The following is a 15,451-nucleotide window of genomic DNA, read 5'->3' as shown; positions in this document are numbered from 1 at the left end:
ACAGCTGTTGGCAAAACTACTTTATATTCCTCTGCTCTAGAAGATGAGTCAATGGCCTTGTTGCATCTCCTCTACCTCCTGCCAGTATCTCCTGTGCTAATGATGAGCTTTTTGCCAGCAACTGCAAGAGTCAAAGGTCACACAAAAAGGTTTTGAGTGACTAAAAACACTTGAGCTTGCAGTCCCAGAGCCCATTGGTTTGAAACTCATCATTCATTCATGTTGTTTAACTAAGGGTGTGTTCCAGTTCAGTGCTGCTGATGCTGCACACCCCGAACATGCTCCAAATGGCTTCCAATCACATTAGCCTGGTTGCTCATGATAATTTCCAGGTCTTCTGACTCTGACATTGAAGTTTTTGAATTAAAACCTCACCAACAGGGGAGTGTTTTTTTTTTAGTGGAGGTTGAGGGATGGTGCATGAAACTCAAAAGAATAATTGTTGAATTTTGGGGCCGTCACCAAGCACTAGGGACAGAGTTAATTCAAATGTTTACTTTTAGTTGTACCTCTTAAGGATACTGAAGGCTGTCTTGTGTTCAGACCAGTATAATACATAAAATTTAACAACCCTGGAAGACATTTTCTAGGCTGTCACTTAATTCTCCTGCATAAATCACAGAAGGTTACTTCCTTGCCTTCTAAAAATTTCGCTGTGGATTTTGACTGAATGGGGAAGACAAAATATGCTAGTTTATTCCTAAGAGTTAGTCTTTTCAGAAAGTGGATGCATAAAAGAGTAACAGATCTCACTTTTTTCACTGAAGTCAGCACATGTGACTGAACCCACACAGGAGCTGATCTGCTGAGCAAGAAGGTGTCCTTTTTATGTAATCATTTTTCTGAGCACACCAAGGGAGCTTCATTATCCGAAATGAGTGGCATTAGAGAATGTTAACTAAATGTTACCACTGAGATGCTTTAAATAATATGTGCAGAATAACAAAACCAAGCTCAGCTGATGGTAGGAGACAGAGTAAGTGTTTTAGCTGCAGTTCTCTGGGTTTGGTAGGTTGCTCTTTGACAATTCTGCTTTCTCCTGAGGTTTCCAGTTTTATGAATTATGGTCAAATTGGGTGGATTTCTATTTGGCACTAAATTCATAGCCATTAACTATACACCCACAGTAACTGTCAGAAAAGCCAGCAAATACATAAACAGTTAATGATAATTGATCTGAACTGTCACCCTCTCTGTAATGGCATAGAAAGTATTCCAAAAACCATCATGGTTCATCTCTCACATGAGGAGAACAAATGACAAATCATAGCCATGCCCGTCATGTTTTGTTTCGTAATCCACAGAGCAGATTTTTTTATATTGGAAGTTTTACTTTGTAAATGTTAGTTTGGAACTTTGGAGAAATTTTGAAAATCGTTATTTATTTTTTGGGAGGGGGGATGGAGGGTGTGGAATTTTAGGGAATTATTAAGCTCAAGTCAAGTTATACAGCAACATTCTGTTATTTGCCATACTGGTAAAGCCCTAGTTTGAGAAGAGTATTTGAATTATGCATCAAAAGTATTTGTTTTGTGCTTGGTAATGAATCTTTGCATTTATTACTCTTTTACACTGTATTTTAAAGTTGTATACAGTCCAAAAGTGTAGTTAAACAGGCCTTGTCAGGCTCCAGACTTACAGACACTGGGGAAATAATCCAGAAATCTTTGTTTCAGGAGCCCTCACTGTGATGATTTTGTTTCCTGTTGCTGTTGTCACTGTCATCTACCTCTTGATAATGAAGGTCATGAGGGCTAAAGCACATTTCTCTCCTTTTGTTGCAGTTCTTTGTGCTCAGGGCTTGCAGGCTAAGGACAAAACTGGCTCAAGTGACCCATATGTTACTGTGCAAGTTGGCAAAAACAAGCGGAGAACAAAAACTATTTTTGGAAACTTGAATCCCGTATGGGATGAAAAATTCTATTTGTAAGTATGGAAAATACTGTTATTTCTTGCTTTTTTAATTTACTTGTAGGTAATAAGTGAAATAATCACTTAATTTGAAAATATTTTTTGTCTGTACTATGCATATTCATAGCATTAATGCATTAGCAAGTTCTGAATGGAGAGAGCATCAAAGTTTTTTGTGACTTTATCTTAAAGTAATCATACAGCTCATAATCAAGTCCTTTTGGGGGATCTATTGGTGGTGTCTGCTTATTCTAATTTTTTTAGGGAACTTCAGTAAGTTTTCAGACTCCAACCTTACATACCAAGTACTGACATTGTAAATGCCTTCCCATGTGTCAGATACTGGCCATGCAAGGTAAATGCATTTTTATTTGCCATGGTGATTCTGCTGGGTGAAACTGGGGAATTTTGTAGGAACTGATGTGCTTCAGGCTCTGGGATGGGCAGTTTGTAATGCCTATGCTTTTAGAGACATGTGGAGAGTATGTCATGATTCTCCTTTCTTTGGCCACAGCCTCTGAATGAATAGGGTACAGTTTGGGGTCAGAACACCACAGAAGTTCGACCCTGACTGCAAAAATGTTCAGTTTGTACACATTGTCTAAGGTTTGAATATGATCTCATGCCAGTTCTGCTAAAGTCCCTAGATTTTTTTTTCCCTAGAAAGGCATGTTACAGTACAGGAAAATCTAATTCCCAGGTACTATACTGTTCCTTTCCTGAAAATATTGCCTGAGGATGCAACACATTCCTGACTGAGAATTTGACTGATTTGACAGTAATATCAATTTGCTGTGCTATTCCTCTACGTGTTGCAGAAGCATTCGAGTATTTATTCTTTTCTTAACTTGATTATTCTGTACCACAGCATATGATGTGCACTTAACTACTATTATTAAACTAAGTTAAGGATTCTGAAAAGCTAATAAACCCCCTAGATTTCCTTTGGAAATTTTTAAGTGAAAAAGAAATGTTTATTTAGGCAGATTTTTTAAATCGTTCAGAAAAGTTCCAATCTACTCTGAAAACACTTTCCACAGTAATACCAAGTGAAGTTTAGGAGGTGTTTTATGAAAGCTGTGTGAAAACACCAGGATGGTAAATACTGAAAATAAGAAATTATAATAATAAAGAATCTATAATTTAAATGTTTGTTAAATAGAATAGTTTTATTTGAATTTGTACGGAGAATATATGCAAACTGTTGACACATTTTAGTAGCCCAACCTTTTGGTACTACATTATAGAAGTCTAATATGTTTATGTCTAATAGTGATATTCAAAACAGGGTCTTAATTTGCTGCAACTTGATGAAAGACTCTATCAGTGATGATAAAAATGATGTGTCATTTTTTGAAGCAATGCTGAATTTATGAAGCAGCAACAGAATAGCTCAGGATCCTGCAGACATTTAAGATTCAGAAGCTCCAGCTGGTCCTTGTGTGCAACTGGCAATTTCAAACTAGCCACTCAGAACAATTTAAAATAATTTATATAGTTTATTCTTACGTTCTTTTCCCCCTATAAAGAGAACATGGGTTGCCATTATCCCTATTTACATAAAAGTGGGAACAATTTCTGTTAAGGTTCAGGCATTTAAAGTAGAGCACTGTTTTCTTCCAGAAGGTGCAATGAGGGGTCACCTTCTTATCCTGTAGCACTTGCCTGGGTTTTCACTAGAATCTGCTCCCTTATTGTTGAGGAGGTTGTTGTTTCAGTAGTGAGTTCAAAAGAGCTTTGGTCCAATGTGCCACTTCTGTTTGTCTGGAAAAGGTACCAGGGGATCCAACTGTATTAAACTATGTATGCTCATGCCTTCCACAGGTTCAAACACTTATATTACAAATAAATAATTAGAAATAATTCAGAGAAGACACACACCTAGAAACTTTTTACAGGCTTCCCCTATGCAGATGGTGTTTTCTTTTCTAATTATTTGTGCTACTCCAGTAGTAGTTGAAGTGTCATTCCTCACTGCACAAGTGTGAGTGACCAAAGATAAGAGATTAATTCCTTTATTGCATTTAATTGTATGAGTTGCACAGTGTCAAAAGTTAGATGAGCAATTCAGCAAATTTATTGGGATATTTTAAATGTATTTTCTCAAAGATGTGAGTAGGGCTACAATAAAATCCCTGGAAACTTGAAAAAATTCTATTTTTTTTTTCCCATCACTAAGTATTACTATGATCTGCTGCTCTAGCAATAACATTTATAAAAACCCTTCAGACCTTACTATAGCATGAACCTCCAGAGTAACTGCTTTGAACTGAATGTATTTTCAATCGTTTTCATAGCACTTGTGCTTTCAAAAATAATCTTCCTGACTTATTTAATGCATTGGATTTCAATTCAAAGTATATGAGAATTTCTAAAGTGTATTAAATAAACTATAAATGTTTAACCCCAAGATTAAATCTAAAGTCGATCAATATAACTGTTTCATTGACTCAAAAAGTATTATTTAAATTAGACTCTACTAGTGATATTTGACAGTCCTATTTAAAATCTAACATTAATCATCATTATAACTCCTAAATGATAAAATTGCAGAAATAAAATGTGTCTCGGAATCTTACAATCTTATATTTACTCATAATACCAAAATATGCATTTAAATCTCTCCATCTGTTCCAAAACAAGGACTTGGAAAAAACATTGGCTCCCCACTGTGCATTTGCTCTGTCATAACAGATAAAGTGAGGGCAGTGTTCTAGTTCTTAGAGTCACACATAACCTGACATGATTTCATGGTAAGCAGAGAGTGAATGTTTCTAACAAACTATACTGTGACCCTCTGCTAAATGGGGTATTGGCTGAGATTTTAACGTGGGAACTCCTAAACCATTAGAGCTTTTTGGTGCACAGGGTAGAAAAGAAAATAGACCAGCAGATTGTCATGTAATGAATGTAATATATGTGTTAAGGGCTTTGATCCTTTCTACTGGCATCATTAGAAATGAGATAACAGAGCAGTTTTTATTTTTTCACTAAAACATCAGTGATAGGAGAGATTTTTTCAATGCCAGAGCAAAGGAGGAGTCCTGAAGCTGTTTGTCACCTTCTCTTTCTTGTTGAGTGTGGCATCTGATATGGGAAAAGGGACTGCATTTTCAGTTTTAGTTACAGGAAATATATTCAGGCTGTGTAGTTTTCAGCTTTGTAGAAATGTTTGGATCTATACCCTATAATAAAACTCCACTCTCATTCTTTTCTTGACCATTTTCAACAGTTGATTGCCGAAATATAGAAATGTGGTTTCTCTGACACTGTTGTCTGGCAAGCACACATCTCTAGTTGCCTTACTGACTTTGCAGGTGCCACGTTTCCTCTGACCATTCATCAACATCTCAGATACAAGTGTAGAATACAGAAGTCTTTCAAGTAACTGGATTATTATTTTACATTATTTATTCTTTCTATCTTGCACATATGTGCTCTGATAAGTAGCTTAATTGGATATATATATACTGCTAACTTCAGTGCATGAAAACATTTGAGCAAACTGATTTCAGGCATCCAGGTGTAGATGTTCTACTTTAGAATTACACGCATTTTATTTATTCTGAAATAAATTATTAATGCATTCATTTAAAGCAACATTTAGTATAAGCAGCCATGTATAGGAAATAAATACAAGAGGACATCACCAAAGTCACTTGCTATAAGAAGTCATTTTATACATTCTTGATCAGCTGAACTGACTTGTAAAAAGGATGAACTTCACTGTAAGTGAAGATAATGTGATTGGTTACCTGTTTAAATGGTGTTCCAGTGATATCTAAATGGTGTTCCACTGATATCTAAACACAGTTTTGTGAGAATTGTTGAAATAGCTTAAGGATTGTCTCATAAGCAAGAGTATATAGCAGACAATTATATTACATAAAACCAATTGAGTAATAAAACCTGCATATTAGTTTACTAGACTTATCCATTTTAGGAATTCTTCAATAAGCAGCCAAGTTTCTGAGAGACTAATTAATTAAAATAACTGTATCTCACAGCCTCAGCCCAAATCAAGAGAGAAGAACACTTCTAGGAACCAATTCAAATGATAGATTGTTTGTTCAGCAATAATGTTTTTCAGTTTCACTGTACAGCATGTTTGGTCTGAGTCTTTTTCTCAAACTGCTGTCAACCCAGGTTAATTTTATACAACTCTCTTTTTGTTATGACAGAATAAACTAATGCAAGAAAAGACATAATTAGTCTCATTCTACTTTATCAGAAAGCATGGCCCGTGACAACACTGCTAAAGAATTGGGACTGTCCAGACTAGAGAAGAGACAAGTAGTGGAGGTAAGGATGTCTTTAAACACATCCTTTCTCCTGCAAAGAGGAAAGGAATAATCTATTTTCCATGCTTACTGTTATAGTAGAACAAGAAGTAATAGGCACAAATTCCATTTAGAGAGGTTTAAGTCAGACTTCAGAAAATTTTACCAGTAGTGGGGCTAATGAAGTACTACCTCTAAACACATAAGAACAGAGTGGACAGACTTCTCGTAGCAATGCTGCGGATCTGTTTCTGGCTTGCAGTAATGGCAATAATAATAAACATGAGGATAATAATAACAATTAATTGCTTCCTAAACTTACTGAAAGTAGCATAGTACCACTTAGTTGTCATTTTAACACTGGGTGAAGATCTCTTGGAGAAGGTGTACAATCAGGTCATGCCAGTGCATCTAATATTCAATTTACATTGGGATACTGTTGTAGAGATAGTTTACTATTACAATTGTATTACTCTAGCCATTTGAATAAGCAAATGTGAGGATTATTTTGTGTCTTTGTGGCATTCTGGCAATGCAGAAGTACTGTGTCACCAGATTGTTGGTAAATTATTAAAACTGTCTCTTCTATCTTTCATCTCTAAATATACTGCGACTTTCCCAGCTTTCAGTATCTTCATTCTCTGTGTGCTGAAGAACAATTCACTTCTCACCTTCTTGTATCACATCTTTGTGAACACTTTCGCTGAGCATATAAAGCAGAGTGGCAAGAACAGGAACACTAAAAATAGCATATGTTGTCTTAGTCTTTAATTTCTTGGGCTGATTTTCCTGGAGAGAGTAAGCAGAAGTAGGAATCCCACCCAGGGCTTCTGCACAGATGTTACCAGTGACTAAGGCAGAATGTGCATGTCATTAAATAGTGCTGTTTCTAAGAGTCTGGGCAGGTAAGTAGAGTCATGCAGAGACAGCTCTGTGATTTTAATACTAAATCTCCCTACAGTCACACTGCCACAGGACAGGCCAGTAGAAATATTTATGCATCCACTCTTCAGTTCTTGCAACACAAATCCATGCTATTTTTGTGGTCTTGCACAGGAACATTACAAACATAGCAGAGCTGACTCAGTGTTGAAGTTTCGACACAAAGATGAACATGGGAGTTGATACATTGGTTGTGATGGGTCTCACCATGTCTCACTGACCTAAGATTAAAGGAGAAAAGGATGTGGAAGAGACAACTGAGGATATCAGGGAAAAGTGCAGTCACCCTGACCACCTGAATAAATATTTCTTAATCAGCTAAGCGTACATCAGAGGGAAATCGTTGCTGTCTCAGGAGAATAAAAATATGGTATTTGTGCTGAAGTACCATTTAATGACCTTTTATATGCAGCATCTCCTTGAGAAGCAAAGCAGGAATAAGATTCCTACTAATAGCACAGATATGGTGATGAGGGTCACATAAATACCTCACCAGTGATGCATCTTCCTATGCCACTGTCAAAATCCCCTGCTTAATATTTCTGTTGGGTGCACAGCTAAATGCAATTCAGAACTTTAGCAATGTTAAGCAATAACTCAGAGCTACATTTCAGGAAAATCAAATGGTTTCTCATTTCTTAAGGCAAAGATGTTTATTTGATCCATCTCTGTCTTCCTGTATTTTATATGTCCTTGCCAATATCTTTTGAATTTTGTAGTCAGTCAGAGAAATTTCACAGATTGTCTGTCATGTTCTATGAAAATGGGTGGTCGAAGAGAGATGAGAGATGAGATAAGATCCTGACGGTGCCCTCAATATGAGCTCACCCCATAACAAACACCAGGGAGTTCACATGGAGGGACAATTTATGAAAATCTCAACCATGGGGGAAGATTCAGTACGTGATTGCAGTTTGTTAGATGTCAGGGAAGCCAGTCATAAGACAAAAGGAAACTAGGCTTTATTAGTTTTGCTAATCACAGAACAATGTGTGTTTTAATTACCAGAAATATCTGCAAAGTTAAGATCTGGAACACAGGCAGACACAAGCATTTCTGTGATACTGAATGATGTCACAGTGCAGCAGAGTAAGAGCTGTGCATGCCATTTTTAGTGTCTGATTGGCCTTGACAGTAATAATACCATTTACAGCACTTTATTCTTCCAAAGCCCATTACCACCACTAATTAATTCTTAGAATACCCCTGAGGGGTGCCAGTTGGAAGATAAGTTAGAGTATTACTGTTTTATGCTGGAGACACTGAAGCAGATCACTGAGCAGTGATAGTGCTTGAGTAGAATTCAAGTAAAAACTCTTAATCTAGTGTCGAACTAAGATCCTGCCGAAGATAAAAATTTGCTGCTGCACTTTAAAATTGTATTTAAAGATATATAATTTTTAAAATATTTTAGTAGCATTCTTGAGTGGATATTAAAAAACACAACTAGTATGCATGAGTATGACATGCCTTATAACTGATGTCTGTACTAGTCATCAAATGTCAGGAAAAAAAGTTTTCACTACCACAGACTCCTGCAGTCAGTGTTAGGATATTCCAATCAAGGCATCAAAAGCCAGCACTGATGAATTGTAAATAGTCCTCATTGTGGCTTGTAGAAATAAGCAGCAACAGAGTTTCTTTTCCATTTCTGTGCAAATACATGGAGGGTATAGCTGGGAGAAAAAATTTTTATCCACTGGGTGCTCTGCGGATTGCAAGTGAAACCTCCTCATTCCCTCACACATGCAGTAGCTTCTCAAATCCACTCAACCCATGAGGGGTTAGTAAGCAAATTAAATTTGCAATAAATTTTTTAGTATGTGGCAGTCTGTCTCTACTCCTTCTCCTTACCAGGGAATGGAGGTCTTGGAGAAAATTACTGTATCTTTTAAAGAAAGAACCTATTTCCCTAGATTTTTCTGTTTGCTTTCTTGTCTTGCAGTGGTGTTTGCAGGTACTTCTTGAGTTTTTTCCAAAAGCTTCCTGACACACTGTGGAAATATTCTTTAATTTTTTTTCCCACTTTCTGTATTATTCTAGACTATTACTTTTGTAGTTTGCTCTATGTACTACATAGCATTCCTAAACAAAAAACCTGACCTAACTGTATCTTTCTTAAGATACTTGTTAAATAATAGCATCAAGAAGTACACATTTTAAATTAATTAATAATTTAATGAGGAGTTCTTGACATTCCTAAATACAATGTCTATGCATATGTAGTTCAGTCAAGTTAATCTCTTTACTTTCTCATCTATATAGCAATTCCAGTTTTGTCCCTGGCAATGTGGAATGGCCTTTTATTGCACTAGATGTTGCAGGTTGTTTGTATTCTGACACTTTATGGAATTAAGCAAGTGTATGAAGATCAAGGTCAATTAATTAGGCAGCAGTACAGAGATATACAGCTTGTGTATTGCTCACATTTTGTATTTTATTTTTGTTCTTCCAGTGAATGCCATAACTCTACAGATAGAATAAAAGTGAGAGTATGGGATGAAGATGATGACATCAAATCTAGAGTAAAGCAACATTTCAAAAAAGAATCAGATGACTTCCTGGGGCAAACAATCATTGAAGTAAGAACACTGAGTGGAGAAATGGATGTATGGTATAATTTAGGTATGATTTTTATTGATTTCTTAGAACAAATTGAGATGGAATTTCAGTGTCTGTAATTCTGTGACTTTAAAAAAATATAGCTTTGGTACCAACATACAACTTTTAAAGTCTTAAATATTGCAAGTTGATTTCATCCTTTTTTGGTTTCTGACAATTACAGAGAGCAGACTAATCCCCATGATATCAAAGAAAAATATTTCATTTAAGGCAAAATTAAATTGTGTAAGAAAACCGAACATGGTATGGGTTTATTTCTCATTATCCTACTCTGATTTTATTGGTAACACATTAATTTTTCCCCAAACTGAGTCTGGTATTGCCCATGAAAGTAACTGGTGAGTGAGCTGTCCCTGTCCTCTTGACCCATGAGGCTTTTATTCTATTTTTTTCCCCCTGTTCAGCTGAGCAGGGGAAGTGATACTTTGGTGGGCACCTCGTGTCTCCCCAGGGTCAACCCACCACACTCAAACACAGAAGTCCAGGTTCTTGCTAAAGTCTTCATAAATAAAAGAAAATAATAATAATTAGTACAGATAATAGACAGAAAATTAAAGTAATTTTTTTTAAAAGGGAAGAGTGATAAATAAATTGCAGTGGAGCCTGATTTGAATATGGGAGATAAAATAAGAAAGATTCATTATTTCACAGTACAATATTCTATTTCATGGGCTGAACCATGTGTGAGGTACTAAAAAATTCTTGTTTTTCCACAGCAGGGCTTTCTGACTTTAAAAAAAGTCATTAAACTGAATGATTTATGAAAGCTTTCCACATGACATACATGTGTTCTTGGTCGTTAATTGATGTATTATTTTTCTGCTCCTCAGAAAAGCGAACAGATAAATCAGCTGTCTCTGGTGCCATTAGACTGAAAATCAATGTTGAAATAGAAGGAGAGGAGAAAGTTGCTCCCTATCATGTGCAATACACCTGTCTACATGAGGTATGGAGGAGAAGTTAAAGTATACTCTACAGAAATGACTATTCTGTTGTTGCAAGGATGAGGAGAAAAGGCTACAGAACATTAGAACACTGTAACAAATACCTGCTGCCGTACCTCAGGACAAGTTTATTTTAGATTTCCCATTTTGTATTGCTGGTGGCATATCAGGTTCAGAAGCAAAGGCAGAACAATGTAAGACCAACAGATCATTCCTGCCAGTAGGTGTTAGAGAAATAAGAGATGGAGCCAGATAAGCTCTCCCTGTACTGTGTTTTGATTTAGCACTTTGATGCTCCTTACATGCTTTCTGACATCGAGAATATACAAACATTTTGGTGTATTACAGAAATAGAGCTATTAACTCTAAAGGATTTATTTCCTTCTACATTAATTCATATCTTGGAGAGAGTGAGAAAATGCTAGAGAAGCACAGACAATATAAAATTTCATTTTCCTGTCATCTAGATTGCTTTTGTCAACATTGGAAAAAAATCATCACTGACAAAGCAGTGTGTCTTTTGAAAGATTTTCCTTGTAATTGGTTCCCCTTCCCTCAAATAGTGATCCATGTAGAAATTCTGTTCGGAAAATGCAATCAGTTTCTGAAAGCTGACAGCTAATATATGGCTGAAAGTTCAGCACTAGTATGTATCCACAAAATACCCTTGTTCACCATTTGTAAAACTGGATATTCTGGGCATTTGTGCTGGTAGATTTTGACCTGCTATTGCTTTAAGATAATCTTTTAAGGGGCAGTTATGGGCTAATTAGCAAAACTGAAAGTATTTCAAAGTTTTAGGGTTTTTTACATCATTGAAAATAGGAAATAAAATTGGCTGCTCAGTTAGCTTTACTCCCAAGGTTACTAAACCTAAATTTTATTGCACCCCTTGGACTGCTTGAGAGGCATCTGCCATATTTCTGTTATCTTCCTGTAACTTACAGGTCTCAAATAATGAATTTGAAACTTACTGGTTGCAGAGCCAATTAAAGTTGAAACACTATGTAGTAAGTGTTACAACATCACAATTTCATTCATTAACAAGGGCAATAAATAGATAAGTCTCTGCACTATTTCATGTTGCAATCTTTCTGTGCCAGTTAACCATCAGGACTGCACATCAAGCAGACAGAGCAACGCTCTGAATCACAAGCCTGCTGAGTAGTTTGTGCCAGTCTTCAGAAAAAATAAACAATAAAAAAAACCTGGCAATTAATCTATTGATGACTATATATAGGATGTATTTTCAGAATGCTACTTAAAAGCCTAAATTCCCTGTTTGAAATGTTCCTTACCTTTAGAATCTGTTCCATTACTTGACGGAGGTTAAATCTAACGGGGTTGTGAAAATCCCTGAGGTGAAAGGGGATGAGGCCTGGAAGGTGTACTTTGATGATGCTGCACAAGAAATCGTGGATGAATTTGCAATGCGCTATGGAATTGAATATATTTACCAAGCTATGACGTGAGTATTAGCAGATCTGCTTTTCTGCTCTACCCTCAAGAATCTGAGGGAAGTGACGAGTTCCAAGGCTTCATGCTTTCATTCTCCATTTCTCTTCCATTCCTGATTTAAATTTTTGTTGTCATTTTCGTCCATTTGATTCTTGTTGAAGTGCTTCTCATCTGCAGCGGAATTAAGATATATTATAAGCATTTATGAGCTGTTACTGGTATTACTGCTAATGCATTTCTTAATCCTTATGATACTTATATATAGGAGGGCTCAGAAAAACTTCCAATGTTCCAGATGGGACTGGGGTGGTAGAACAGGGATTTACAAGCTCTGTACTCTTTTCCAGGAGTACAGAAATCATCATAGAACAGCAGCAGTGTCTGTAGTGAGCTTCCATAGTATATGTAAATAATAAATGCAAACTGTTTTTGACAGTATTGAAACCTGTTGCTACATTGCCCATTCTCAGCAGCTGAACAAAGCCTGAACACTTTAGAACACAGCATCATTCAACTTAGAGGCCTGGAGACATGAGAGCCCCATCATGTATTCTCAGTTGTCCAGTAAAAAGTTTTCTGGTGAAAACTATTCTCTGCACCTACTGGAGCTGCAGGAAAGCAGAGGACTCCAAATGAGTTCTCTAAAGAAGAAATAGAGATTTTTTTTTCTTACAGAAAGCTGATATTATGGAATTTTGAATCAGAATGTGTCTCTCATTTTCTCCATCTCTTTACTTCCTGAAAAGTCATATAATAAGTTTGAAGGCACATAAATGTATGAAGTTTTCTTTTTATTGCAGGATATAATGACACCATCTGCTACTGCAATGAGCATGTCTTTCACTTTATGTAGCTCTCTACGAATTATTGTACTGTACATCTAATAGAAAGGCAGAGGATGTCTTTGTAATATATACATTTTATTGCTTTTCCTTCAAGGACCTTACACAGCATTGCACAGAATAATTCATTAAATTTGACAGTTCCTGTGTGGTATCACATATCTTAACTATATGTGGAGAAATTCATGCACTGAGTTTCCTGAATATTTTTGTTTTCATGTTTAACTTCTCTTTAGCCATGTATGTTTTTACATCTTGATTAAGTTATGTCTCTTATTAACTAGCACAGTATTATAGTTTTATAACTGGATTTAAAATGATATGGTGTTTTTACCAAAATGTTAATGATAACGTTGTTCCTGCTGTGTGTATCAAAATGAATTCAAGGTCTGATGAAAGATGAATTCTCAAGAGCTATTAATGCCAAGGGAGGGCTGTTATTACTGGTTTGCATTAAGAAATAAAGTACTGATCTTGATTAGTGTTTTCTCTTAACTATAGCCCAGTAGCTGGTTATCTAGTACCACATGGCAGTATTTCTGATGGACAACCTGAACTGTAAAATTATTTTGAAGTTGCTTTTTCTTCATCTCTTGATGTATACCAGTAATGTGAAACTTGCCAGAAAAAGTTCAAAGCTAGTTTTAGAAATTCAAGTGTTGCCAAAGTCAACATTGCAAAAATAGCAATATAACTGATGCATTTAAATAACTTTTTCGCTTCCGGTGTTAGAAATGAACAGGTTATGTTTTCATATAAAGAAGATGCTTTTCTTTTAATAAAGAAGATACTTAACTTTTATCTTGGTAAATAATATAACACAGAGGTATTAATGAAAAGGAAGTAAATTTACTCTGAACAGCTAACATGGAACTGGGCAAGTACTGCAACACTTTTTTCAGGAATCCTTACTCAGAAATTCTAACCAAGCCATTTTAAGTTAAATGACCTACTTTGCCTTGTCCTCTTTTTGTTCTTGCTTTCTTCTATACCTTTTCCACTAAATTTCCTTGCTGTTGGTGACTGCAAGCAAAGTATTTGAAGGCAGGTATAATAAGAAAGTTAATTCAATATTGGTACTCACAGGAAATAAAAGCTAAGATTTCACTGCCCCTATACCCATGTCCTTTTAAATGTTGCTTGTTAATAATGAGCCCTCCCTATTTGAGAGGAAGGCCTCATCCTGTGTAAGTTAGGAATAAAATCAATAATGAATGTAATCTCAAATAATACTTGGAGAAGAATACATATTCATGTATATCATTTTGCTGATTCACCTGCAGACATGTCTCAGAGCATTCAAACTTCAGGGAGAAGAGTAGTGAAAAAAACAGATCTGTCATGAGGAATTTTCTTTTGGACTATTATCTGTTGGTTTTACTTCTTTTTTATGAGATCACCTTTTTCTTCTGGAACAATTTTAGTGGCTTGAAGAAAATGTACAGTTACTTGATTTGGAAAACAGAATTATCAGATTCCATTTGGTAATGAAGAGCTCCTACTAAAACAAAAGCAATTTTCTACCATACATCAGAGAGGGAATTTGAATGTAATCACTTTGCCCAAAGGAATATTGTGTAAGCATTCTTTGCTCGAGAATCTAGTTGCAGAGTACTTCTACTGCATGTCTCAGGATAACATTGCAAATTAAAATGTTTGCATTTGTAAATGAAAAACTGACTATGCTTTAATACTCCATGATCCAGACCCCCAAGAGCATCCACATGCTCTTTATCAGGCTCACATGAGTTTTAGGATGTTGTTAATGAGGTGCTCTTTTTGTCTGAATGTAACTTTTAGTGTTCATATTTGTTTCAAAATTAGCTGCTGTATAAAGCTTCAGTGCCACTTAATGATAGTCAGTCTTGACCCTTTTAAGTATGGGTAGATGGCACATGCTGGAATAGGAACATATGCCAGTCTGCACTTCTGAACACAAAAAAAATCTTATTAAGCTTCCCTAAGTACCCCTCTCTAGAACAGTTTGGCACCCTGTTCCACTACAGCAGTAAACAATCCCACTTGTCTGTCATTGCTGCTCCATGCTGGTGGCTTTGTGATCCTCTTAGTAAACCCTGATGATTTTTTCCTGGCTCTCAGTATTTATTTGTATTTATTCCTTTAGAGAAAAGAAATAACATTTCAAAAATATACTCTTGATATTCCAAATACGCTGAGTATGTTCATACTGGAATGTGGATACCAACCCAAAAGATATCACATAGGTAGTTACTTATCTGCTCTTAGTCATTGTCCCCTGTGAGACCTTTCTCATTAAACTTATTAGAGAATGAATTCCAGCTTGATTGCACCTGTTGCTGGAGACAGAGGCATCCACATTTCCATGAAAATAAATGCAGAGAGTTTTTCCCTGAAGATGCCCACTTAGAAGGGGTGTCTTACTCTCAAGACAGATTACAACTGCCCAGTTCCTAAGCAGGGAAATCTGCTT

The 15,451-nt window shown here is 36.0% G+C and overlaps 1 protein-coding gene across 4 annotated transcripts in view; it reads left to right on the top strand.

Annotated features, from left to right (window-relative positions):
• Nucleotides 1-15,451, top strand: part of UNC13C (unc-13 homolog C) — a 136,546-nt gene that overhangs the window by 46,274 nt on the left and 74,821 nt on the right. For all 4 annotated transcript variants that reach the window (XM_027688299.1, XM_027688300.1, XM_027688302.1 and 1 more), the window contains exons 9-12: nt 1,785-1,926; nt 9,589-9,758; nt 10,586-10,701; nt 12,004-12,167. In XM_027688299.1, the coding sequence (XP_027544100.1) occupies nt 1,785-1,926; nt 9,589-9,758; nt 10,586-10,701; nt 12,004-12,167 (592 nt within the window). The remainder of the gene's footprint in view (nt 1-1,784; nt 1,927-9,588; nt 9,759-10,585; nt 10,702-12,003; nt 12,168-15,451) is intronic.

This window comes from Neopelma chrysocephalum, unplaced genomic scaffold, assembly GCF_003984885.1.
Source record: "Neopelma chrysocephalum unplaced genomic scaffold, ASM398488v2 Primary Assembly neopelma1_75, whole genome shotgun sequence".
NCBI lineage: Eukaryota > Metazoa > Chordata > Aves > Passeriformes > Pipridae > Neopelma > Neopelma chrysocephalum.
The sequence above is the reverse complement of the archived record's forward strand: the minus strand, read 5'-3'. Positions and strand labels throughout refer to the sequence as shown.